At 55.4% G+C, this 26,979-nt stretch overlaps 1 protein-coding gene across 1 annotated transcript; it reads right to left on the bottom strand.

The window, feature by feature from the left end:
* Positions 1-4,858: 4,858 nt before the first annotated feature.
* On the bottom strand, positions 4,859-25,524 carry UCK2 (uridine-cytidine kinase 2). The gene is made up of 7 exons (XM_040610890.1): positions 25,231-25,524; positions 14,956-15,115; positions 13,921-14,017; positions 12,918-13,060; positions 7,879-7,976; positions 5,814-5,862; positions 4,859-5,261 (listed from the first exon to the last, which is right to left on the bottom strand). The coding sequence occupies exons 1-7, from the start codon at positions 25,480-25,482 to the stop codon at positions 5,122-5,124; spliced, it is 939 nt and encodes a 312-aa protein (XP_040466824.1). The 5' UTR covers positions 25,483-25,524; the 3' UTR covers positions 4,859-5,121.
* Between the last annotated feature and the right edge of the window lie 1,455 nt (positions 25,525-26,979).

Here is a 26,979-nt window from a genome sequence, read left to right on the forward strand (position 1 = left end):
CCTGGGAACACTGCTGGCTGCAGGCCTCCAGCTAGGCTCTGCGCCGCTGGTCACAGCCCCCTGAGCTCCGCCGTTCAGCCCGTTCATTATTTCTCTTTCAGGACTGACCCGGCGCAGCTCTCACCCCGCAGAGGCCTGCTGTTTTCTCCCTGGCACAACTGCTGGGTGCCGAGGCAGAAATGGCCGTGTGCCACACCAGCCTAGAGCCTGACAAGCCAGCCCAGCGCCTGCCTTACCCAGAGGTGGGCAGTGTAGGAGCCCACAGGAAAATGCCTCGCTGTTCGTGCGACCCACGCACGCCTTCTGTTGACCTGGAGCGTGCGAGAGAAGGGAGGTGGCAGGGTGCTCCTGGCAGGAGGCTGGCCGCGTTTGCCCGCCAGCACTGCTGCATGCGGGTGCTCGTATCCCCTTGAGAACGAGGAGTGCGAATAGTCTAGAATTATTCCTGGAGGGATGTGACCCACGGGGCCCTGGGCGCGCAGCGGCCACTGCCGCCTTGCTGGGAGGTGGGGCACCCACCAGGCATCTCACTGGGAGGTGGGCACCCTGCTGGGATGCGGGGCCCTCCTCCTGGAACACAGGTGCCTGCGGGGCACCTCACAGCCATGGGTGCCAGCTCTCTCCCAGCCCAGCTCTCCCGCTTCTCCTGGAGCGCACGCTCTGCAAGCCCTCACAGAGCAGCCTGGCGCGCACCACTGCATTTCCTCCTCCCGCTTCCCCGGCGCCCCTCGGTACCCAAACGACACGTGCTCCAGGAGAAATACACTTTATAGATCTGAACAGCGCCTTCATGATGTCCTGAAGGAAGTGCTGATTGTCGCAGAGAGCATGGCCGCCGAATGGATGAGCACCATTGGCCTTCGCATCCCCCGCAGCTGGGTCAGGTTCAGGATGGGTGTCTATCCCGAGGGTCTGAAGCAAGCACCCTCCGACGCAGAGAGCATGGCCGCCGAATGGACGAGCACCATTGGCCTTCGCAACCCCCGCAGCACGGTGAGGGTCAGGATGGGTGTCTATCCCGAGGGCCTGAAGCAACCACCCGTCAGCGCAGAGAGCACGGCCTCTGACCTGCCCCACACTCTGGTCTGGCTTTGGAACTGCCTTGCCCAGGTGGACATGACCTGGCTGCTTTGCAAGTCTGGCCGAATCGTGTGGCCACTCATCATGGCTTGGATTGAACTTTACCTCTGGAGACAATGGAGGAGACGCCAGTAACAGGAGACGCCGGGAACAGGTGAGTGATCGAGACCAGTCGCGCAGGAAGGGATTGGGCTTTGGGGAGCAGGGAACCGCAACAGCCTTGGCCCAGAAGGCTTGCAATGAGAAAACAAACCCCAGCACGGGCAAGAAAGCCTCAGCAAGGCCCCGATAGGTCCTCTGCCTCTTCCCCAGGGACACACCAGACCGCAGGGCTGAAACCCTCCCCAGCCCCCAGCATGACACAGGGCCTGCCAGAGCTTTCCGCAGCCCAGCGTGCTGCACAGAGCAGACCGGCAAGGCGGGAGCTCTTCTGGAGGAAGCCAAGTCCAGCAGGACACTTCTTGGCCCCCCAAGTCCCCGTCTGTCTCATTGTGCTCCCGGCCCTGTCCTTTCCAGGGAAGGGGTTCGACGGCCTCATCTTCCGTGCGGACAGGCAGCCGGGAAAAGGGCACCTTCTCCAGACACAAACTGCTCTGTTGGACAGAGGCCAAAATGACCTGGCTGCTCAGGCTCCTGAGACCTGTCTACCGCCTCTGCCTGAAAGAGCTCTGGCACCAGTACTACAAGGGGAAGGCACGAGAACAGGACGAGAAGGGGAGAGCATCCGCTGAACAGAACTCGTTCTGTTCTCTTTTCACCTTCCCTTCTGGCATTTATATGCCTTAAGAAGATCCCCCTTAGCCTTCTCTTCTCCAGTTTGAGCAGTCACAGCTGTCTCAGCCTTTCCTCATAGGAGAGATGCTCCATTCCCTTCGTTATCTTCATGACCTTTTACTGCACATCCACCAGCAGCTCCATCTCTGAGTTTTACTGGGGAACCCAGAACTGGACACAGTATTCAAGTGTGACCTCACCTGAGCAGAAGGGATGGATCACCAACCTCGGCATGCTGGCAACTCTCCCCCTAATGTAGTCCAGGATTCCTGTAGCTCTCTTTGCTGCAAGGACACATTGCTGGCTCATGGTTAACCAGGACCCTCACGGTCTTTTCTGCAAAGCTGCTTTCCAGATGGGTGGCCCCCAACACGTATTGGTGCATGGCAGCGTTCTTCCCCAAGCACAGGACCTTGCCTTTCCCTTTGTTGAACATCAAAAGGTTTCTGTCAGCCCTTTCCTCCAGCCTGTCAAGGTCCCTCTGGATGGCAGCAAGGACCCTCTGGTGTCCCAGCTACTGCTCACAATTTTGTATCATCAGCAGACTCCCTGAGTGTACACTTTGGCCCATTGTCCAGATCTTTAATGAAGATGTTGAAGAGATTTGGACCTAGCATTGACCCCGGGCTACACCACTATTTACTGGTCTTCAACCAGATTTCATACTACTGATCACCATGCTCCTGGCCCAGCCATTCAGCTAGTTTTCAATCTATCTCACTGTCCGCTCATCCAGCCCATACACAACAGCTTTGCTATGAGGATTTTAGGGGAGACCCTATCAAAAGCCCGACAGAAGTCAAGGTAGACAATAAGCACTGCTCTTCCCTCATCTACCAAGCCAATCATTTCATCATAGAGGGTTATCAGAGTCTTTAAGCATGACTTCCCCTTTGTGGACCCACACTGACATAAAGTGATTTACCCCTTTGCTAAAAGCAGCCTCATCCTTGCCCGATACCCCACTAGTGCTAATGCCACCATGGCTGTAAGGTCTTCTGATGAAGTTCACTTGACTGACGGCTGTTCAAGAGATTTACTGGGAAGGGCTGAACTTGTCCATCTCTCTGCTGTCCTGAGAGCACAGAGGTGTTTCACAAAAGCACCCCAAGCCACGTGTGCACCAGAACTTGCTGAGACCTAGCTCACCAGCCAAAAACCAGAGCCACTGCCTTCAGCACCTCCTTCTTCACTAAAGCAGTTTGTGCCTGGAGCTTTGCTTCAGGTCTGGCTTTGATTTGCAGAACTAAGACAATGTTGGCCAAGTCTGCTTCCTCACTGGGACCACAGCCAGCAACATGCACCAAACAGGAGACAAGTAACACCAGCATCCATTTGTTCTGTCTTTATTTACAGGGCAGAGGAGGCCAGTATTTAATCTTGAGAGCTGTCTTGGCTGCTTAAGCCCTGAGAAGCCTCACCAGTTCTGCAGGTCTTTAGTTCCTCTTACCTGTGGCTGTACCTAGAATTAGCCAGTGCCAGCCCTTTGATTATGGCAACGCCGACATGCCTCAGGGAGTGTCTGCAGACAAGGAGGAGGATAAAGGGTCGCCATGTGCCCCCATCACAGATCAAGAGGGAATTTCCCCCAGCAGCACTCATTGGAGGCGGTGCTTCCTTTCTTGTTCTCTTTGTTAAAAATCAAAGCTTTTCTCGGCTCACACAAGGCTGTGTTGTGTGTCTATGGTTTATAAGCTTTTAACCATGCAGAGCAAAACCAATGCTCTGGGAAGACTGAAAATCATCAGAGTGCGAGGCTAACAGTCCGTGCTCCAGGCTTTGTGGGATGCCTGTGAAACTTTGTTTTCAGTGGGGTGAGGCAGTCCCAGCAGCATGGGCTAAAGGATCTTTCCTGCCTACCATTCCACCACATCCCCTTCCCTGGCTCCCACCAAGCCCCTGCCCCAGCCCAGCCGCCCCACCTTGCTCTCCAGGCATCCCCAGACCTGCAGTACAACCCCACCAGGCTCTCCTGGAATGTGGGTGTTGGCAGCACTTCTACGTTAGGGAAGACTAATTCTCACCCCCTGGCCAAGGGAGGGCACACTGGGGGCGACATACTGCAGGGACAGCAGGACACCGGCCAGGCAAGATCATGCTCTGAAAAAGCAGGGCAGAGGACTCCTGGGCTTCCAGTTTCATGCTACTCACAGCTGGGACCTGTGGATGTCCGATATGGGGATGCTAGGCAGCCCAGAAACTGCTACACATGCTGCCCCCCTCCTCAGACAGGCTGCTCAGCAGCTGCCTTTCATCTATTGCCCCTTTCTTTCAGAAGAGACTGGTTCTCCATTAACCATACCTTACAGACCCAAAATCACCCCTCCAAGAGCAAAACTGTTCCAAACGAGGAATGACAGGCACACCTCTGACATTCTGCAAGCCAATTGCCAGGCTTAGGGTTGACCCAGGGCTCTCAGCTTGGAGTCGCACCACACACGTGGCCACTGAGCTCCAAAGATATCCATGCACCTCCTCACCCAAGCTGGGCAGTGAGACTGCTAAAGATGCGAGCTGCCACATTTATATGATCACATACCCAGCATCACCCACCAGGTCCTTGCTGGAGGGCGTGACAGCAGATTCACACCTGTGGTGGGAAGGGGCAGCACACACCGAAAGGGATGCTGGTTGAGGGACTGAGACATGGAAGTGCAGAGACAGTCAGGGGGGTATTACACATCATTATCTCAGCTCCCAGTGGTGTCGTGTGGTGCCCGCCAGTCAAAACCAGGCTGCTCAGACCTGAACAGCAATGGCAGGAGGAGGCAACCCCAGCCCAGTCACAAAATCCATGCCACATTCCACTGCAGCCTGTCCCTTCCCCGGGATGGAGGCCACTGCGATACCAAAGCAGCTGCTGAACCTCTTCCTTCCTTACCGCCTTTGAGCTGAAGATCCTGACACCTCCTGGGACCCTCTTCCCAGCCCCCTCCCAGCAACACTGAGCCTGGCAAATACCTTATGGCAAGTAATTTTACATTATTCTGCATTTACACAAAAATAGAGCAATTCTATATTTATAGAGATTTATAGCCGGTTCTGTGCTGGAGGAGTTATTGAGCAAGGCCAGGAGCTGTGGGCGGTCCAGGCTCCCGAGCAGCCGGCTGCTTCTCATTCGGCATTTTCAACATACAAAATTAAAGGCATTCATCTCCGTCTGGTTTCTTAAATAGATAAGGGGGGAATGAACGGACAGTATGTACAGGGGGGCGGTGCTGGGGCCTGCGTGCCCTCTGCCCCCAGCCTCACACCTGCTGCTTGGGGTCAGTGAGGCCGGCTGCTGGACTCTGAGGGCTGCCGCTGGCGGGGAGGAGTGTAGCCGTTCAGGTAGCCGTTGCTCTGGCGTTTGCTGAGTCCTCCATTAAGAATGTCCTGGATGTGCTGCACAATCAGGTTTATGGCCACTGTGAGCAAAAGGGAGGGAAAGACACGGAGGAGAGCTTGCATTAGGATTACTGCAAATAAAGCAGAGCCAAGCCAGAGATGATGGCCCTGCTGTCTCCCCTGCTCCTATCCACCACCACTCCACCACCCCCCCCATCACACGGTGGGGAGCTGCAACCCTGTGGGGAGGAGCTGTCCCACTGGGACTTCATCCCTCCTGCCCCAGCTGAGCCTGGTGCTCAAGCCAGTATGGTCAGGCTGATTCCAGCCAGGTGGAGACCTGGCTGTCCCAGTCACACCTCTAGCCTTGGAGAAGCGCATTTCCCTTTGTGTGGGATGAACCAGGAGTTTGCCTGGAGGCACTGCACATAGGCCGGCTTCCAGGCTTGATCAGAGGAGCACGAACTCCCAGTCACTAATGCTCCAGGCAGGAGCCAAGGGGATCTCAGCACATGTGTGGTAACAGCACTCTCTCTGTGGCAGGTCCTGCTACGTCCTACCTAACTCCGCTGCAACAGCAACCACCCAAAGCCAGTTGCCAGGGCGTAACAACATGGTCTGGGTTCACTCACCTTCATTATCTGCTCCTCGGGGAATGATCACGTCAGCATACTTCTTGGTCTGGGAGGAGAGAGAATACTGCGTTACAGGGCAAGTGGAGAGCCACCAGGCTGGGGCACTGTCCTTGCTTCCCAGAGCAGGTCCTCCCCTGCTCCTTACCAAACCCAAACCCACTGGAAGGTACACCATTGCTGATAATACATTTTGGATGCTCTTACTTGTCTTCTGCTCTGTATTTCAAGGGCCATGCTTTGTGCCTTGACTCCATTTCCACAAGCTCATGCAGATTTCCATTAAGAGGCACCCTAACAAAACCCGAAATTCAAAACCCTCATGATTGCAAGATTCCAGCAGCTGATGCTTTTGGGAACAACCTCCCCACTGAATCCAGCCAAACTTGGTACAAGAGCAAGAGCTGGCATGTCCTGTGTGGACATGTGGGGCACAGCCACGTGATCTGCTTCGGCTGTGGGGAGAATTTTCTATCAGCATCACTTGCAAAAAAGATCTGATTCAGGACACCAGTCCTGACCTATTTTCATTTGCAGGTGCCAGTCTGTTTCCTCTCCTATTTGCGTCAGCTTTTACAGCTGATCAGCTTCCTGACAGCCAAGCTCTACCACCAGTAAACAAGGCAGCCCGATGGGCAAAAGGTGTCATCTGCCATCCCCAGGTGTTTCCAGCCATATCAAAAATCACCAGGACATGCTAGACCATTTCAGTGCTGGACCACCTGGCCCAGAGCTGGTTTAGGAGTCGAGTAACAGCAACAGTGGGTGCTAAGCCTGCTCGACATCCGCATTTAATTGCTCTGCAGCTGAGCGCACCACCAGGTTGGAAATGGGAGCAGACCCCTGCAAAGCTGCTGGGTATGGTCAAAGCAGTTGTGTACTACCTTCCTTGTTTCACATTTTGTCCTCCTACAGACCCTTCAACAGAAGACACTGATGCAGCATCTCCTGCCTTGCAAAGCAGAGGATTTACCTTGCTGGGCACTTGCAAGGAGGGGAGCCACCATGCTGGACCTGCCTCTCAGGAAAAGCCTTTCTGGGATTACACTGAAATTGGACCTTGGTCCCCACAGCCACAGCTGAGTTAAGCAGAGGAAAGGGTGCTGCCCAGGAGCCAGGAAAAGTTCTTGGACAGAAAGAATCAGCCCCTCTCATGGGAAGGGGCAGAGCTGGCCACACAGGCACAGAGCTGCTCCTGAGCCTGGAGGCACGGGTTCAATTCCTGCCTGTGGTGCTGGCCAGCAGTTCCCAGGTTGCAGGACCTGCTGGCTCAGTTCCTCCAGAATAAGAAGAAATTCCTCATGTTACTAGTACATCTACTTGAAAAACCTTGAGAAACAAGGCACCAGCTCCTCTCCACAAAAGCCAGGAGGGGTGTGCAAATGTGCTACTGCACCTGCAAGTTCTGCAGGACTGCTGTGGTCTGCCACACACGCAGTCCCCATCTGCCAGGGAGCCCTGCCTCCGTTATCAGCTCCCAAAGCAGCTTCCTTTACCCAGGCAGCCCTTGCAACCCTGGCCCCCAGCAAGGTCTGTCTGCTCTGCACCCTGGCCTCTCACCAGCCACAAAATGCCACCTGCAAGGCCACATCCCTCAGGATGGAGTGAAGGAAGAAGCTCCCCCGCTCTCCCAAGCATCCAGCCAGCAAGAAGCCAGCAGCGCTGCAGGGCGAGAAGGGCAGGCAGGACAGCCCAAATGTGGAGGCAAACACAGCGGATGCTGCCTGGGGAGAGGGATCTCCCCTTCCCCGGCCAGATCCCTCCTGGGCTGGCATCTGCTGAGCTGCTGGTGTTGGTTTGTCAGCCCCTGTACAGAGAGGGGGTTCTCTTGCCATGTCAGCCTTCCTATAGCTGGGGGTTATCTCACCAGGAAAGCAGTGGCTGTATAAATAGTCCCTATCTCAGCCAGCATTGGCACCCCCGTTTTTGCCAATGCCTGCAGTGAGGAAGCAAGGTGAGGCAGGCTGACCTGAGCTCTGGGGCACAAAATGCTCCTGCCTGAGGAGCTGGGCAGGGTGTGAGGCATTTTTAGCAGATTCCTGTGAGTGTTGCTCCCCTTACTTACTGGCAAACAGAACTCCTCAAAGGCAGGCTTGACGAAGGTGATGTACTGAGATAAGATCTGCTCGAGGTCCCTGCCTCGCTCACTGATGTCTCGTAGCACTGTAGGGAAGATGCAAGGCACAGTCACGAGCCGAGACATGAATTGCTCCACCTCCCTTCCCTTCAGTACAGCCTCTGGCCAGCCACCCGGGTATTTTGCCCAAGGTCTTAGTTCCTGGAAGCTGCTGCCCACATGTGTCCCAGCACACCCCAGCCCAGGTACATGCTTATAACCCAATTCCAAGCTTTCCTGGGAGCCAAGGGCTGGCTGACCTAACCCAAGGCTTTTCTTGGCCTCCCTCTCTTCTCAGCTCTGCAAGCACATTCCAGCTGTAACCAGTGCCACCCTGGTCCTGACTGTTCCCAGCCTCAGCCCTCACATCCCTTCTGTCACTCTGCCCTGCCCTTGGCCTAAGGATGGGGCATTCTCCCAGTCATCCGAGAGCTGAAGTGCGCAAAGAATAGAAAAACAGTGGGGGTCACCTACACACGCCATCCCAACACAGGTTAACTCAGGTCTGCAGCGGTGAGGAGAGTAAAACTCACCCACCTACCCAGCCCTGCCAGGCTCCTTGTGCTGTCCCCAGCTGAGCGGGGTGGGAAGGCAAAGCAGGATGCCACAGCCAGAGGCTGAGAGGGCGCTTGGAGGAGATCAGCTCTGGAGGAAGCCAGGAGGCAGGAGAACAAGCCGGCCTCCTGCTTGTTCTGCTGTTCGGGCCTTACGCCTTGGTTGCATGAGGTATTTGGGCCACTGCCATCTCCGGTCTGATGCCACTTCAGCGTGGATGAGTGCCTCAGTTCAGCAGGAATTCAATCCACGGGTAAGAGCCAGAACAGCCCTGTGGCCGAACAGACAGCTCTTGGCTCTCCCCAAGGGGCTGGCTGGCTTCTCCCCAGCCTGCTAGTGCCTGGCACTCGGCTCCGTGAGCCTGCTCCACATGCCAAGGAGAGCCAAGCCATGGCACTGCCAGCCTGCGTGACCTGCTCGGCAGCCGCTGCCCGTGTGCTTGCCGGGCCAGGACAGTGCTGTTCTCCCAGTGCTGGTTTGGCACCGTCCCCACGGCTGCGCTTGCCCGCGGCCAGCAGCTTTGCAGCGTGCCTTTTCACAGCCCGGCGCAGGGGAGGTGATGGGGGGAAGCAAGGGCTGACAGCAGGATGCGTGCCAGCTCCCTGCCTGCTCCACGAACAGCTCAGCCCAGCCCAGGCTGCTCCAGCCAGCTCCTTGCCTTCTCCAGAGAATGGGAGCAAGCCCCAGCTCAAACAATACAGAAAAACAGGCGAGGAAAATAAAACAGAGACACTTTTGTTTCCCAGGTCCCACACCCTGTTTGTTGGCTGCTCTGGGGCAGGGAAGGAGCACAGCGAGGGCGTATTTACAACACACCCGGCCCAGGACAGCGTGCGGGAGGCGTGCAGGCTGCACAGGGCGAGTGCCCAGGCTGCAGAGGCTGGTCCTGGCAGGACAAATATCCCCCCTGCCCGCTCCCAGGGCAGACCACAGCAGCACAACCGCCCCCCACACATAAGTCAAGCACCTGCTGTCTTGTACCCAGCCCTAAAGCAACGGGTCCCAGCAAGCCCAGCCAAGACCACGCACCCTATCTGGAAATACCATCCTCTACTTCCAGGGCAGGCAAATGTCCCAAGGACAGGTCGTCACCTTTCCAGAGCCAGCACGCAGACATCACTCCGATCAGGCCCAAAGCATGCACGTGACACCTGGCTTTAGCTTTGTTTTATGGAAGCTGGCCAAGGACACAGCAGTGAGGGACTTCAGCCTGAGTCAGCTCTGCATGGATCAGGCTAAGGCACCTGACAGACCTTGCCCCTCGCGCTCGGGTAGCAGCGTTTTTCTTGGGAGAGGTGCCGAGATGGGGACAGCACAAGCTGCAGGCACTGAACCCCCACACTGCTGACTGAGCTGTCAGCCACACTTCCAGGCACCCCATCTCCTGCTGCCACCCAGCTGAAAAGCCCCTTGCTGCAACTCTTCAGGACTTTTGGCAGAGCAAGATGACTCGGGGCCACATCCCAGTGCAAGATCCTGACTTTTGCTACAAGCTGCCTCCAGCTACGTTCCAGGGACGTGATGATATCTTCAGCACCCCACACAGGCTCTCCATTTGCAGAAACACCAGGCAGACATATAGTAAACAGGTTTGCTGCCGCAGTGTCCTACCAACCGCCGCCAGCAGGTCAGGAGACTGCCAAACGGTCGGTCCCCTACCAGGAGACCGATGATTTGCCCTAACTGGGAGACACCAGCACCTCAACCAGCCTAGCTGCCCCTTTGCAAGGTTGTAGCGATTGATGGTGGGTGGGAGAAACACCCCAAGAATGGCCTGGGCCCATGTGGCTCAGAACTCCATCCAACAGCTGGAGCACAACAGGGTTCACATCTGTATTGTGGTTGGCAGCTGGATGGTCTTGGTTCTCAGTCAATGGGATCTCAGCCAGTTCTCCAGCCCTGAGCTCAACACTTCTGCACCAAGTCTAAAGCGACGGAACCACACGCTCACAGTAGGATTGCGATGCACGCACGGTCACGTGGCATGGCAAATGCACAAGGCAACACCTTGCCTTCAGACAATTGATACAGGGCACTGCCAAAAATGTTGTAATTTGAGTTGCACGTTATGGGAATGACTATGACAGGAACCCCTTGTTGCTAGCCAGGCTAGGGGCAAGGGGAGGATTGCATTGTGACGTTAAGCCCTACGGTCTGGTCCAAAGGGACCAGGGGTGGAGATTGTAATAGAAATACCTTAAAATTGTTGTAACCTGGGATTTGAGTTGCATGTTATAGGAAGTGCTATAGCAGGAACCACCCAAACCAGTGGGGGATGAGCCTTACAAGAAGCAGTGCGAGTGCAGCAGTGACCTGGCCTGAGCTGGCTTTGGTGCCCAGTAACTCCACACAACACACCACCTCTCCTGTCCCAAGTGACCACCGTAACAGATGGAGCCCAAAGTCACGGGCCGAATGAACTCAGTGGACAGATTACAGACATTATACAGGGATGGTCCATAAACTAGCAGAATGATACCAGCGTATGATATCAAAGGATGGGAACGGGGTGGTGGTTAATGAGGATGTATTGGATATGTGGGACCTGAGCATGATGTAAGTGGTGTGGAATAAGGGGTGGAGAATGTGCTGGTGTTGGCTGGGATAGAGTTGATTTTCTTCACAGTAGCTAATATGGCTATGTTTTGGATTTGTGCTGAGAACAGTGTTGATAACACTGGGATGTTTTCGTTACTGCTGAGCAATGCTTACACAGCGCCAAGGACTTTTCTGCCTCCCATTCCACCTACCAGCAAGCAGGCTGGGGGGGGGGGGGGGGGCGGGCACAGCCAGGAAGCTGACCCCCACTGCCAAAGGGCTGGCCCATGCCGTATGGCGTCATGCTCAGCATATAAAGCTGGGGGAAGGAGGAGGAAGGGGGATGCTCGGAGCGATGCTGTCTGCCTGCCCATGGCCCTGTCCCACGTGCTGGAGCCCTGCTCCCCTGGGGGTGGCTGAGCCCCTGCCTGCCATGGGCAGCGGTGAGTGAACTCCTGGGTTTGCTTTGCTTGTGCACACAGCTTTCGCTGTACCTGCTAAACTGTCCTTGTCTCAACTCATGAGTTTTCTCACTTTTTTCCTTCCAATCCTCTTCCCCATCCCATTGCGGGGGTATGAGCGAGCAGCTGCGTGGGGCTGAGCTGCTGGCGGGGGTTAAACCACCACAGTGTGCTACCCCGTGCCTGGGTGCGAACCCAAGCTCCTGCACAGCACAGTCTGCTTAAGGGATAAGGTTCACGTTGTGGGATCTTGCAAATGCATAACTGTGATTTGCTAATATGTTTCCCTGCAATGACTGTGCTGTCATCTCCCTGGATGAGTCATGCAAGAACAGTGGGCAGGGTCAAGAAGTATGCGTAAAAAGGAGCTTTTAATCAGCACTGATGACATCCCAACAGCCAAGGAGGCTGTGTATCTGTCTGACAGCAGGAGGGCAGGCAAGACCAGTTCCTTCATGGAGTGAAACAGTCCCATGCACACAAGCAGTCCCAGGCTGACGCACTGAGACAGGCTCATCAAAGCAGAGGTTTGGATGGGACCTCTCCTCTAAGTCATCTTCTGCGGACACCCTGCGGAGCCTGTCGGAGCCAGGCAGGGGTAGGGACAGTTCAGACAGAACTGAATTCTGCCCCAAGAGTCCCCAGATGTGCTACATCAATGACCCCACTGACTAAAGGCTGCTTTTAAAGGAACATCACCTTAAGCCATGCAGACCCTAGAGAGCTGGAGTCCCTCCTAGGTCAGCTGGCAACCCACAGACAAGCCAGCTGGACAAGGGGAGTCCTAGAGAGGGATGCTCTGGTTTCTAGGGCTCTTGGCCCCTAAAGCCATCACCCCAGTGCCAAGTTCCACAAAGATGCTCCACGCTGCACTGGCTGTGCTTGCACAGACCAAGATGTACAACCAGACTCCTTATGTGCATCATCCATGATGGACACCCTCACATCCAAATGCCATCCTCAAAGCATATCTCTACCCCAGGTCCTGAGCAGATCTATCAGGCACCACCTTCTGATTGAACTATTGACATGTTTTGCCTCACCCGTTGCACACTTCCCTGCTGGTACCTGCTGACCAGCAGTAGCTGCCATTCAGCTGATGGCACAGGACTGGTGCCACAGGGCCATATGAGGACACAGCGCGCTCAGTAGTCACACCGCTACATGCATTGAAGAAGGAATTCCAGACCAGACAGCAAAAACCCCACTGGATCCTAACAGACATGAAACAAGGTGTTTTCCACTGCCATAAGCTGCCCTATGCAAGATTCTCCGCTGGGGAGGAAAAGGTCCCTGGCTCTTTGCTAGAAGTAGCACAGCTTTGTGCCAATTCCAGTTCTGCTCTGGTCACCATCACCTGCCTTTGCAACCAGCTGCTCAGATCAGTTAAGTGACAGTCCTGCCCCTGCTGCAGAAGCCATGTCCGGGCCTCACCTCTGCGGGACAGCCGGGTGTCTGCATCCGTGTCCACAAAGAGCTTCATGCGAAAGAGATCCCGCACCTCCTGGCTGTAGAAGGCCAGGATGCCTTCGAAGAGCACCACGTCGGCAGGGTAGACTGTCACCGTCTCCTCTTTCCTAGTGGAAGGAAGGAGAGTCAAAATATGCTGGGGAGGAAAGAAACAAGCCAAGAGAGGTGGGGGGAAGCAGCAGTGCTCCTAGGCACTGCTCCAACCCTGGGACATCGCTGCTGCACCAGGGGAACAACCAAGGAGAGGGCAGACCTACCCCACCGCGGTGAAGGGAATCCAAGGCATACGTACGCTTCCTAGAAGGACAAACGGCAGAGCAGGAAGCAGACCAGCCCTTCTCCCCCCACCTCGGTCAACCGCTGCTTGCAAGTGTTATGTGCCAAACCAGAAAGCCCAGAAAGCCTATGCATGGGGCTTGACCCACGGGAACCTGCAAGGGCCAGCTCTGCCCCCCTGGGAACCAGGCAGTGCTCCCCTGACACCGCAGAGCTTGTGTGGGAAATGCAGCAGGGTCACGCCATCCACGACCAACACAGGCATGCAAAAACAAGCTGAACACATGCAAGGGAAGAGTTACAGGAACAAGAACTATCATTCTCTTCCTTTCCTGGCAGTGCTGGGCTGTTTGAGCCTGGAAAATTTGTTAAAGCTGCAAACAGAGTTTACGGGGAGACAAAGTGTGGATGAGGGAAGAAAGGGGGGCCATAACCCCCCTCCATGATGCCTGTATGATGCTGCATGCCACTGCATGGCAGCACAGCTTTCCAGACCCTCAGACTGCGCCTGGATCTGCCCTGGATCCTCTAACCAAGGGGTCTGGAGTAGATAGGGCTGAAACTTTCAGTTGGCACATTAGGCGCCTAAGAGTGGGCAGGAGCGGTGGGGCAATGGTTTGGGCTGGCAGGGCTGCGTGCTGCACTGCAGGGCGTTAGCAGAGGCACAGCAAGGCAGGAGCGGCTGTTAGACCTGGAGTGGGAGACAAAGTCATAGACAGGAATCTGGACCGTTTTCCCTTCCGTGATCTCTTTGAGTGTTTTCACGATCAGCTCGTTGTCAAAGGCATCTGAGGAGAGAGGAAACGTTACCCGAGGCAGCTTTGCAACCTCTCCCACCCACCAGATGCTGAGCGTAGCCTTGCCAGAGCCACTGGCACCCTGCACCGGGGACAGGCAGATGCACAGGCTTAGGAGGAGAGCCCTGCACGTCCCCATGGGTGTAGCAAGGCCCAGCTCTCCCTCAGTCCCCAGGGCTTCACTGCTTAGCACCAGCCTGGGATCTGGCCCACAGAGATCAATACTGCCCTTGTACGGTGGCACTGACAGCGCGGGCTCAGGAAGGCATCTCCAGGGCTCCAGCCCTCGGAGAGACTGGAGCAGTGTTTCAGCCTCAAATCGCCAGACAGACAGGGCTCTGTTTGCTCAGTGCTCTCTGCCTCTGGCCATTGTCCTTGCAGGGACGAAGGGACAGCGGCTCTGGAATTTCCCCACCAAGTGCGGACACAGTTCAAAAAGCCCCTGTTGTAGTAACAGGGCACGGCCCCCTCAGTGAAGGGCTTTGCAGAGCAGCTGCGCAAGACTGTTCCCTCCTTGAAGGAGGGACATGGAGCTGCTGGCTCCAGGGGGCTGTGCCAGGCCAGACTGCCCTGGTCATGACCCAGCTGCACCAAAAAGGTTTTCAAACCAGGGGATGTTTTTGCAGAGAAGAGGAGCATCTTAATAAGTCTGAAGGTTCACAGCCTGCCCTTTCTCATCCCAAACACTCCACCCCAGGGGTAGTTTCTTCCCAAGAGAGACAGAGGTTGTACTGCAGGGGACACAGACAGCCCCCAGACACCCTGGCAGGGATGCACCTGGCTCCACAAAAGCTTAACTAAGCCACCCACTCCAGCAGCACGCAGAGTCCCAGTGTCTACACGAGGCTCTTTGCTGCTGGAGTAAGGGGTCCTGCTCCAGCCCTCACCCCCCAGCATGAGGCAGAGCCCTGGTGCCCTTCTCCATTCACCTGGGTGGTCAAAATTGAACTGGCCTTTGAGCGCTTTGGATTTCTGTTCTGAGGTGAGGACCCGGTAGAAGCTGTCTTGGCTCACGATCACCACCTGCTTCTGGCGGTAGTCCACCTCGTTCTGGCCCAGCAGCTGGACGATCTTGGAGCACACTGAGGACTGGGAAAGGAACAGCAAAGGAGACAAGTCAGCGGTAAGCGGTGTCTGAGCCACACAGGGAGTATGTCCCCTGGTAAGTCATTCCCAGGTCCATGGGGCACTGCTTGCTGGACCTCCAACTGAGAGTTCGTGGTCCCCTCAAAGGCACAGCCCAAAGCCACTGAGGGAAAAGTGCTCCAGAGGCATCACCGTGGAGCCCTTTGATGTGAAAGCAGCACCAAGCTTGCTCCCTGCCTCCCTCTCCCCCACCCCTATGGCCTGCCCACAACTCCTCTTTAGGGCACAAATGGCAGCAGGAAACCAGTTGGTTGCTCCTGGGTTCAGCTGCACCCCCAGGGCCCCTGGAGCCAGCTCCAGGCTGGCCAGCAGCTCCCCAGGGAGCGGAGCTGCATGTGGCACCAGGGCTGAGCATCCCCGCTGGGTGGCAGCCTCAGTGTCTCGGTTCCTTCAGCGCTGGTCCAGCCCAGAACCCCCAGCACAGCACGGGTAAGGAGGGAGAGAGTACTCAGAGAGGGAGACCCAGGTTGTTTTCATGCCCTAAACAAAGCCCAGGATGAAAAGGCACCGGGAGGAGAGCCCTTGGACTTTATCAGGGATCTCTGCCACAGCTGCCAGGGCTGGGAGGAGCAGCCACAAGCATATCCTGGTGCCTCTTGGCACAGGGAGGCTAAGGGCACTGCGGAGCCACTGGCTGAAGAGCCACGTGGCTCCGGCTGCTGGTGCAAGATCCCCATGAGCACTGCTGGCACAGGGACCGGCACCTCGCACTCCAAACGGAACGAGCTGAGTGCCGGTGGCCAGCATTGACTCTGCTGGCACCACAGCGGGCACTGGCTGTAAAGCTGAGGGCCACGCCAGACCCCTCCATCACGATACAAGTCAGAGCACAGCTTGGGGGACAAATCCCAAGCCTGCTTCAGTCCCTTCTCCCGAGTCATATGAGTCCTTGGCCACTGTGCAACGCAGCAGCGTTAACTGCATCAGTAACTGGCAGGCAGCACGCCTGCCCTGGCCAGCAAGAGCCAAGGTCAGGCTGGCAGAAAAATGCTCTGCTGCCTGCGGGAGCCCTGTGCATCAGCCCCACGGCACCCACCGTCCAGGAGGGAGCGGGTGCTCCTGATGCCAAACCTAGCTGCTTCACCTCACGCGAATTGTGCTTGCTGCAGATGCCCAGCTGAGCTGCTCCTGGCCTCAGTCACCACAAATACTCTCTGCTGAGTCCTCCGCTTTGCAAAGAGAGGCGTGCTTGTCCCAGCCTGCCTCCCCAGCCTGCTGGTGGCTCCTTCCATGCTCTCACCTCCCCGCTGGCTCAACCATCTGCTCCATACCTGGCTGGCAACCTCCAGATGCAGTGCTGAAGACAGCAGTAAGAGGGAACAGGGAGGGGAACACATGCCTGGCAGAGGAGGTCACCTCAGCAGGCAGAGGGCAAGACTGTTTGCCTGAGAAGCTGGAAGATTTGACGGCATTCCTGTCCCTAGAGGCCATCTCTTTCCCTCCAGGCCAGGCTGACCTGACTTGGCTGTGACCGCTGCGCTGTGAGTCAGCCCCAGCCTGGCTGGAGAGCCTCCGCACACAGCACTGCTGCAGAGCGAACCGGCTCGGGCTGCCCAACAGCAGTTCTTGTGGCCCTGGGCACAAGTCTGGGTTTGGGCACAGCGATGGGGTCTCCCTGAGCACCCCACCTTCTTCTCCCGCCTCTCACAGCTGGCAAGTTGTGCTTCCCGAGCAATGTCGGCAGCCCTGCCCTGCAGCGTGCTGCTGCCACCCACAACAAAGCACTCCAAGTCGGCACCAGCCACTCGCCCTTCAGCACGCGCAGACATGAAGCCAGAGCCCATCCTTCATTTCCTCTGTTTTCCCACTCCCCTCATCCTTTTCCAGCCTGCATCATCCCTATTGCTTATCCAGCTGTATCCCATAGGTTTCGCAAAAACAGGGTGTGCTCAGCGCCGCTTCTCCTCCCTGCTCTCTCCTCCGGACTCTGCTGCCTTCCTGTGCTGCCAGTGCAGCGAGAGGCAGCGCAGCAGGGTTCAGCCTTTGCCACAGCTGCTGAGGATACCACACCTCCCAGCCCTTTGCAGTTCGGAATAAACCACCATCCAACACAGCCACCCAGATGGATTGCCAGCCTGTAGATCAGCAGGCTCCATACAGATCTGCACCAAGAACCACTCTCCCCAGCCTGGGGGAGGGAGCAGGGCTCCTTTACTTTGGATCAGTGAAAGCAACACACCAGTTGCACTCATACCCTCCCCTCAGACCTCAGCATGTGGGTGGACAATTAAATCCTTTGAGGGCATCACACCGTTCCTGCCAGTCTTTCTCCTGCCTTATGCACACTAATCTCGGGTCTACTGATCCTGGAATGTGGAGAAAAAGAGTCCCCCGTCAGGTCTGAAAATCACCCTCCTGTTCCATGTCCCACAACTCAAGACACCCAACGGTGAGAAAAAAACAAGGAGAAAATGGTCCTCCACCAGCTAGAGACAGAAACATGTTTTCCCACGGGGCCCAGGACAAGGATCAGACCATGTCTTGGCTGCATCTACCATCTGATGCTCTGGGGTGGTAACTGCCTATTGCAAAAGCATCCAGGCAGAATGCTACGGACCCTTCCCTTTTCTCTGGTGGACTTTGGAGAGCTATTGGCAGCGGGGGAGAAAGATGAACACAAGGACATCCTGCCCTCGGGACCGAGCTCAGGTTCAGCATACCGTGTTGCCCGGGATGTCACCTCTGGGGAAGAGGCATTCGTGTCACCTTCGTTCCACAGAAAGTGTGGGCCAGGGCACTGCTCATGTTATACATGTGTATATATGTGCAGCGTACGGAACAGCGAGAGACATGGCATGTTTCTCCAACCCGAGGGCTGCATTCAGCTCGCCTTAGTGGGGCGGCAAACCCTGGCAAGCTCTAAGTGAAAAAAGTTTTTCCTTTCCTCACGATCATTTGTGATGGAAACAAGAATGGTTCTTGAGGGACATTCCCTGATGCCAGTCTGAATACCTCCTACAGCTGAACAGGCAGTTTTTCCCCTTGGTTGATAAACACCCTATGTTAAGGAGGAAGAAAAACCAGAAACACAGAGATTACAAATTCCCCTACACAGCGGGAACAGAAACCCCCAGCCTCAGGACGCACCCCTCCAAATGAACGATGCATGTCTACCGCTTAAAACCCCCTTCTCCCAAACCAGCACAGTAACAGGTACACGTGACTGACAATCAGAAGTGCAAAAAAATCCACTACTACCTGGAAAGGAGAGCAGTCAGGCTCTGAGGAGGCCTGATGACGCTCAGCAAGACCATGACCAAAGCATGACTGAAAAGTACCATGCCAGGGTGCAACCAGCATGGGTGCACAGTAACCCAGGGGACACATGATGCTGACACGTGCGCTCAGCATGCACCTGAAGGGACAACCTGGATCCTTCCTTTGCCAATTCCTGACTGCTTCTCCCAGGGAAGATGACAACAATTGTCTCTCGTCCGAGAAACCCAGGACAGCAGAGGATGATGAGAAAGATTATGACACTATAGATTAATCCCAATACAAAAACTCCTGGATTTGAGCCTCATCCTGAGCTCTGCCCTGTGTGACACACCTCATCTGCAGGAAGATGAGAGGCATGACAGGGCTCCTTGCTTCCGCTCAGCCCTTTCCCCAGATCTACGTAGCCTGTGCACACCTTGCCATGACCCAAAGCAAACACTGATGGCAATTCAGCATCCTGTTGCCGGGAGCACGCTGTGGCTTTCTCAAGCAAAAGCCTTCCCCTCCTCCAGAACTCATTTAAGACTAAATATAGACAGGACACAGCAGCCTCTGAGCCTCCATGGTTGCCAAGCAGACCTTTCCCATGTTAGCCACGCAAAACCAATACAGGACTTTCCAAGCACACGACTTTCCAAGCAGGGAGCCCCAGCCTCTCTGCCATCGCTTGTTACTTTCCACACGCTCCAGGTTTGAGCAAACTGGCTGCAACCCACTGAGCTGCACTCCCCCAGACTTTGTGCTCAAGCTGCTCCCTGGGAAAGCTGTGCAAACCAACCCACACCACAGACAGACGGTTGAAAGGGAGGTATCTGCACATCACAGTGCAAGAAGCGAGCTCAGAGATGTTATTCCTGAGCAGATGCAGCTGCAGCTCCCCTTGCAGGATTCCTCCGCTGAACCAAGCACACAAATAACCAGTGTTTAAGGAAGAAATACAGCTTTATTCTGCTGGGAAGGGAATATGCAGAGGGCACCTGGGGAAGAACTCCAGTGTGTTTTTGCAAAACAAGAGGTGGTACACAGGGGAAGGAACTCAACAGATGGGTGTTCAGAGCCCTACCCCTGACATTTATTTGAAATATATTAATTACATTATATACTTAAGTCATATTCACTCATGGCATATAGACAGCTGCTCAGATACTCTTCAGGAGTTGACTAATTCCCCAATATTATTATGCAGATTATCCCACAATCCCTCTTGGGTAGCTCTGATCAGCCAGTGAATTACAGCTTCAGATGGGTATTAGAGAGAAAGCCGACGGACAGCGTTACAGCTAACACCGTGTGAAGGTAGCAGGCAGGACACCGTGGATGCCCCAGCCTTGCAGCGGCAGGATGGATGCTCCTGCCCCTGGCTGGTAAGGCCTGTCCTGGGCTAGGAGGAATCCATAAGCCTTGTGCATGTGCATATGCAAAAGTCCACTTGCTCAGAGCAGTCCCATCCCCAGGGAGCCTGGCACTGCAGGGGGGTTTCTACACCAAGCTGCTCACTAGGCTTCCGATACAGCAGCAGGGAGGACTTTCTATCCTCCCAAGGACTCTAGGCTAAACACCCAGCAAAAGTGACTCACACCTGATAAAGTGACTCCAGCCCTTAAGAAATCTGGAAGCTGCCAGTCCCCTCAGAGTGGGTACAGGGAGAAAGGCTGTGCCCGAGGCAAGACCCACCAGGAGAGGCACAGGCTGGGCTCCAGCATGGAAGGAAGGGAGGCACAGACCCTGCAGGCTGCTTGCCCTGAGCCAAGATGCTGCTCACCATGAGGACAGTCCTTCCCATCAGAGTAAGGCCTTGGCCCATGACAAACACTACATCCAGGAGCAAGGACAGGCTGTAGCAGCTACATCCCACCAGGGAGAGAAGCTCTGAGGTTATCTCTAGGGGCACCACTGCCATAACACCCATCCTGTAGGATCTGGACATGAACGAGCTTGGTGGGGGCTGTTGATGGCTTTACATCTGCAGGAGCCTGGTTAGCATGTCCTCATCACATGCTTGCGGATAAAACAGTCCAGTTTTAGAATCTGACAGGATTTTCCTTAAGATCACATCAGGGACCACTGGGATGACTTCTTGCATTTCTCCGATAACCCCCATAGCATGGTTCCCTCTCCAGGCATCGCAGGCAACTTCTAGGCAATTGGGGCCCTGAAACCAGGAGCCACGGTAATGCTGCCCTTCTCTCCAGCTTATCTCCTGCAGCACACAAGTTAAGGATTTTGGTCTTTTCTCATAAGGTTATGTTAATTACACAGTATTAGGAAGTGCTTGGTGGACTGGGGTGACACAGAAGAGATACCAAATTGGGAAGGGTCCCAGAGCATCCATTAAATGTCTGCCTGCGACTGCAAAGGGCTAGTTCACGACCCACACAATCCTTTCCAGTCTTAATGGAGTACATCCGTATGGCAGCACTGGGACTGGAAACTTGCTATTCTCGTACCAAAAGCCTGGGCCTCCACCCAGAGCTTTCCCAGGCAGGTTCACCATTCCTGCCTTGCCCTTTGTGAGCCACAGGCTAACCAGTCCGGGACTGGGATAGCCAGGTTTCTGTTCACTCACCGTGGGACACCACACATGTGATCAGCAGTTCTAGGCTGGAGCATAAACAGCCACACACAAACACAGGATCTGGACACAGATTACGTGCAGGGAGGAAAACAAACTCCCTAACACAATCCCTCCCAATCCACCGGGTTTATATGCGGGCTATTCTCTAGCCCCTGCTGCAAACTCCATAGCCTGGAGCTGGCTGAGCCCACGGGACTACGGTAAGCAGGCTCCATAATGAACCTGCACATACTCCATCAGTAACAGCAAAGGGCTGACCCATCAGAACGTCCTGTGTATCAGTCTGATCAGGCACAGAATGATGTTCTACTAGAAAGTTTGACTAGTCTCTAGCACACGTTGACACCAGCGTTTAACAAGTCAGACCGTGTGATGCAGGGCTCCTGCCAGCCATAGAGCAAACGTCACCAGGTGCCGAACCGACACAGGACTGCTGCAATCCCTGCTAGTCCCCCTCCCGTGGCTCCTCACTGGGTCACTGCTGGGTCTCCCCCAGACTTCCCTGCCAGGCATCCAAGTGGTGACATAGTGGCAGTGACCCCCAGGCTGCTGTAGGGGACCTCAGCCCTTGCTAGGGTAGGGGACTGAGCTCTGCCATGCTCTCTCCTAGACAGCCAGCTTGGCCTCAGACAGCGTTTTTGGTGTTTAAAGCAGAAGTACCTAATGGATTAGCAGTGAAGAATACATCGGGCTGAACACACTGCAATTTTGGCACTCTACACTCTGGAAACTCTCAGGCTGCATGTTCAAACAGACATTTCCAACTTTATGTGCTAACTCAAATTTCAAATGACGCAGCGCCCGGGCCACAGTGGCACCCACATTCAGCCCTCACCAGTCTGAGGGACAGGCAACCAACTAAAGTGTTCAGCCTTTTGTAAATCTATCTTTTCTTACAATCTCCTGTAGGAAGGTACCAATCAGCACCCTGCTTTGCAACACATGGGGACAAGCAATTAATGCTTCAGCCTGAGTTTGAAGAGCTCTCCCCACCCCTGCAACCACCCCAGCACCAGATGCTTCCACTGCTGCTGGGAGCGAGCCACCCCAGCACTGCCAGCAGAGCTGCTGCAAGGTCCCAGGAAGTAAGCTGAAGGGAGGACACATGAAGAGCTTAAGGGGGCATCCCAACGCCTTCCAGCTCATCTTAGTAGTCAGTTTGCTGAACTTTCCTCCAGCCCGCAGCCTGGCTGCCTGCCTTGCATGCTGCAGTTCTTGGTAGTCAGGAATCTCTTGCATGAGGGAAGAAGCAGTTAGCACAAAGACCATGGGTGTAAGAAGGAAACAAGAACTTCAGCAGAGCACTTGAAAGCATACAGGATGAAAGAAAATGCTACAACCAGCCTTGTGAATCCCTCTGAGGAAGTGAGGCAACTGCAGTCCTCTCCAGCTTTGGCACAGGAGGGGGTCTTAATGCCATGTCATCTCCTCCCCATCAGGGGACTGCAGCAAGCTTTGGCCAGGCTGCACAGTGCTTGGATTTCATGGGACAGTGGGAGAAATGCTGTCTCCCAGTAAGCTTTTATGAAAAGCCTGTCCCAGCTGAGCCGGCACAAAACAGCCACTGTGCAGCTGGCACTGCTCTTGCAGAGGCTGCAGCATCACAGCCTGCCCAGGACCTCTGTGGCTCCCCAGTTTTGCTCCAAGCGCAGTCCAGATTTCTTTGAAGAGCCAAAACCAGGAGAGCACTCAGGTTTCTATCTCCTATTTGAGTCCTGGAAGTTGCTCAAGCCTCTTTCGCTCACTAGGGAATAGCAGGCAGCTTTTGAATTTGAGTTCTCACCAATCTGCCTTTAAGAAATACCAGCCAAACACTCCCCCCAGCTCTTCGGGGAAGGCTGGCCGCTTTGGATGCCAGCTTCCCCAGGGCACCACGCGACAACAAGTTGCAGCAAGCTACAAACAGGATCCCTTCCTTCCACAGCCTGACTGTGCTGGTACATCGAGAGGGGATGGGGGTGGAGTGGGGCGGCTGTGGATCCTTTCTCCCCATCTTAGACTCAAAAGCAGCAGTGGTAGGAGCTGGGGGGGGACTTGGAAGGCAAATGCCCTCTGTTATCTTCGGGCTGGTGTGCTGCCAAAGGGGTGTGTTACAACATCAACCCTCAATTGGTGTGAAGAGGAGTCAGATGGATTTGCCACTTTCCCAGTGGGAAAGATGCCTGCTTCACTTTCCCTCTAGGACTATTTTGGTTTTGCCCACAGCCAGCACACCAGCATGGCAGTCCCTAGGCTGGATTTTAGTTGCAGGCAAGCCCTTAGGTAGGCAAACCACACCGGCCCCACCACTGCTTTCCCCGAGTGTGCTGTGGCACCCAGCATCTCCCAGCACAGGGCACACTCACTAGCCAGGTGGGGGACAGCCTCATGGCACCCCTGCCTTGCAGCTGCATCAAATGTGAATTTGAGGGTCTGGGTGCACAAGCCCTGGGTCCTTTTGCCTGTTACTTCTCCTCAAGCAAGCTTTTTTTTTTTGCCAGCATATTTCTTGCAGCCTTTTCCCACAAACTTTTTACTGATTTGCTGGATTCCCTTCAACAGGCAGCAGTGCACAGAGGTTTTTAAGTAGCCAGAAATCACTGTAAGAGGGAAATCAAAGCTGAGAGACAGGAAAAGCCAGTTAGTGCATCTCCCTTAGCTAGAAAGGACCATTTCCCCATTTTTTTTTCCTCTAGGCTGCTGCTAAGTATTTTAACTTTGAAGTTGAGAACAACTGTGGCATATTGTGCCATAATCACTGCTTTTACCTTGTGGGCCAGAGATACAGCAGAGACATAACAGTTCAGCAGCGCCAGACACGATGTTATTGGGACAGCTACAGAGGCAGACCCACGCATCAGAAAGACAAACCCAGCGCCTTTGAGTCACTGGGAGCTGTACTGCAGGAACAATCCAGCTCCAGTTCCCAGTGGAGGAGATTGCATCCTCTCTTACCATCCCTCCCCTGTTATATCTGGATTTTCCCCCCTTGCAGTAGCAAGAGCAGTCCAAGAATAAATAGGGTACTTTGAGACACATTCTCCAAACACTGTTATTATGGGCTGAGGTACAGCAGTTGTGTTATGCCATCCTTCAAGAGAAAAAGCACCCCCCTCCAAACCTGAATCCACCCAGAGAAATAAGGCTCTGTGACAGCCCACATTCAGTTTCCTTAGCAAGAAATATTTCAGAGGTATTACTACTTCCAAACCTATTCACACTCTCTGAAATGCCTCTTAAAAATGCTGGTAGAATGTCTGTGCTGCCCTGGCTGATTAGCTGTGGATCTAGTTTTACTGCTTTTAAATAAATAAAAAAAAAAAAGTAATTCGTCTTTTTGTATTAGGATAGAAAGCAACATACGTTGGTTAAACACATGAAAAAAACACTGTATGAAATAACTAAAAAAAAAAAATAAAGGGGGAAAAAGCCGTAAGGTTGCCGGCTTGCCCTGCGCTGCAGTGTGGGTGTAGCAGCTCTCCCGAGAAAACCCGCATTAAGCCGGGCCGGAGCGGCTCCCCCGGCCCGCAGCCCCCCGCCCCGCTCCTACCTGCCGCTGCCAAGGACCATCCCCTCCCGGGCGCGGCAGGGAGGTCGTTCTGCCGCTGTGAGTCAGCATTTACCGCAGAATTTTCACTCCTGCTAGCCCAAAGTTGGCCAAAAAAAGGGCACCCCCATGCACGACCGACACCATTCAAAAAAAAGAAAAGAAAAAAAAAAAAAAAAGTCACTGCCTCGCTGCGAGGAGCCCGTGGGGACACCGCCAGTGCGGGGTGCCCGGGGGAAGCGCTGGGAATGGCACCGAAGGCAGGGGGCGGTGGGGGGATGCCACCTGCATCCCCCTCTCCTCCGCAGCACCCAACCCTGCTCGCTGTGCCCCGGCAGCCCCCCGCGCCCCTACGCCGCGGGGTCCAGGGGGCAGAGAGGGGGCGAAGCCTGCACAGAACCCCCCCCTCCCCTCCACGTGTCCGCGGGGCTCCCGCAGCCGCCGCCCGGGCAGAGGCCTCGGCCGGCCCCGCTCTCTCCGCCGAGCCGCCCTTCCCCGGGCCGCGGTGTATAAGCCCCCGCTCAGCCCCGGAGAAGCAACCCACCCCACCCCACCCCCGGTGCCGGGGCCGCTCCCGGGGCAGCGCACGTGGCGGAGCGGCCGCTCGGACCCGCCGCGCTGCCATGTGGCCGCCGCGCCCAGCGGGAGGAGGGAGAGGAGACCGGGGCGCTTCCCCCCCTCCCGCCGCCTCGCCGCACCGGGGCTCCCCCCGCAGCGCCGCCGCGCAGCCCCCCGCACCTTGCCGCTGGCCGTGCCGCCGCTGACCCCGATGAGGAAGGGCTCGCCGCCGCTGGGCTGCCCCTGCTCCTCCAGCCGCTGCTCGCTGTCCCCCGCCATCCTCCCCTGCCAGCAGCGCCGCCGCCTCGCCTCCTCCGCCTTCGCTCGCCGTGCGGGGCTGGATTTATCTGATGAGTCAAGGGCCTTCCTCCCCGCCTGGTTCACATCCCCGGCGCTGCGGCTCCCTGCCAGGTGCCTGCCGCAGCTGCACATGCTCCGGCCCAGCCTGCCGGCGGCACGGCACGGCACGACACGGCAGGGCGGCCACATGGCCCCACCGCACCTCACCGCCGCTCTCCCCCCAGCCCCGGGGACAAAGGCGATGCGGCCACCCCGCGCCCCACCAACCCTCACCCCCTCTCCCTTGCTTTGCCCCTCTGCCTGCTCACCATCAGCCTGCAGACACCACACTGAGGTGGTCCCCAGCAGGATGCCCCAATATACATCGCCCGCCTTGGCTTCTCCCACCCCCACCTTTAAAGCTTTTATTAACAACTCTAGGAATAAAAATGCTACTTATGTCTTTGGCTAAATGGGACCCATCTGGGAGGAGCCGCAAGTGCTCCGGGGGCCAGGGTTCAAAGTCAAAATGCTCTGACAAAAGGGGAAAAGGCGCCATAAAATGTAAAGTTTGGGTCCACATGGGCAGGTGTGAAGTCCTGTACTTGGGTAAGAGTAATCAGATGGGGAAACACACGATGGGAACATGCTGCCTGGCCAGCCCTTTTACAGACAGAGATCCAGGAGCATGGCAGATCAGAAGGGTCAATGTCAGGCTGCTGTGAAAAATGCAAACGTCCCTCTGGGACATACATAGGCGGGTACCATGTTTTGGGAAGGGTGAGGCCTGATGGAGAGACTCCGGTGGGGTGTTGGAAACAGCCTGGGGTCTGGCTCCGCATAAGTACCACAGGAACCACAGGTGTTTTGTCTGGGGAAGAGAGAGCTGCGGGGACACATGATAACCATTTCCAAACACATAAAAGGCTGCCACAAACAGGAAAGGAATACATTTTTCTTACCCACGGGGATTAAAACAAAATGTTGCCAGCTCACATTGCAGCAAGGGCAATTCAGGATAGGCATCCAGGGACATCTTCGAAGTGTGAGAACCATTAAGTCCTCAAGCAGGTTGTTTAGGGAGAGTAAGGGCTCTCCACCACTAAGGATTTCAAAAAAATGCACTAGGCAAGCTCCTGTGTAGAAAGGTTTTAGTAAAGTTGATCCTGCGTTGGGGCAGGTGATGGCCTAAGCAATGCCCCGTCCTGTTCATAGGATCATGCATTTCAGTGAGGTTTTTAACTTCCCACTTCAATACAGTGAAGCAGGTGTGGAAATGTTTGCCAGATGGGTCCCACATCCCACCAGGCAGGATGTGAGAGGATCTCCTGAGAAGGCATGGCCCCTCTCTGCCCACCACTCCCAATTCCTCTCCAACTGTGCCCCTGTAGGCTGCGGCTCATGGCATGGGGGCATGGCACCGCGCACGGCCGCTGCCAGGGAAGGAAGTGCTATATGTGGACGAGAGCTTCCTGCGGGGATGAATTCCAGTGGATTCCCACAGACTCATGCCAGTTTCCAAGTGCTGATGGTGGGCACGGCTCCCGCTCACACCGACAGGCCCCAGGAGCCATTCACAGCTCTTCTTTCTCACCCCCACACTGACACACCCATATCTGAACGGCAAAACCCCCTCAGCGTGTCATGACC

Source organism: Falco naumanni, chromosome 11 (assembly GCF_017639655.2).
Source record: "Falco naumanni isolate bFalNau1 chromosome 11, bFalNau1.pat, whole genome shotgun sequence".
In the NCBI taxonomy this organism is placed as follows: domain Eukaryota; kingdom Metazoa; phylum Chordata; class Aves; order Falconiformes; family Falconidae; genus Falco; species Falco naumanni.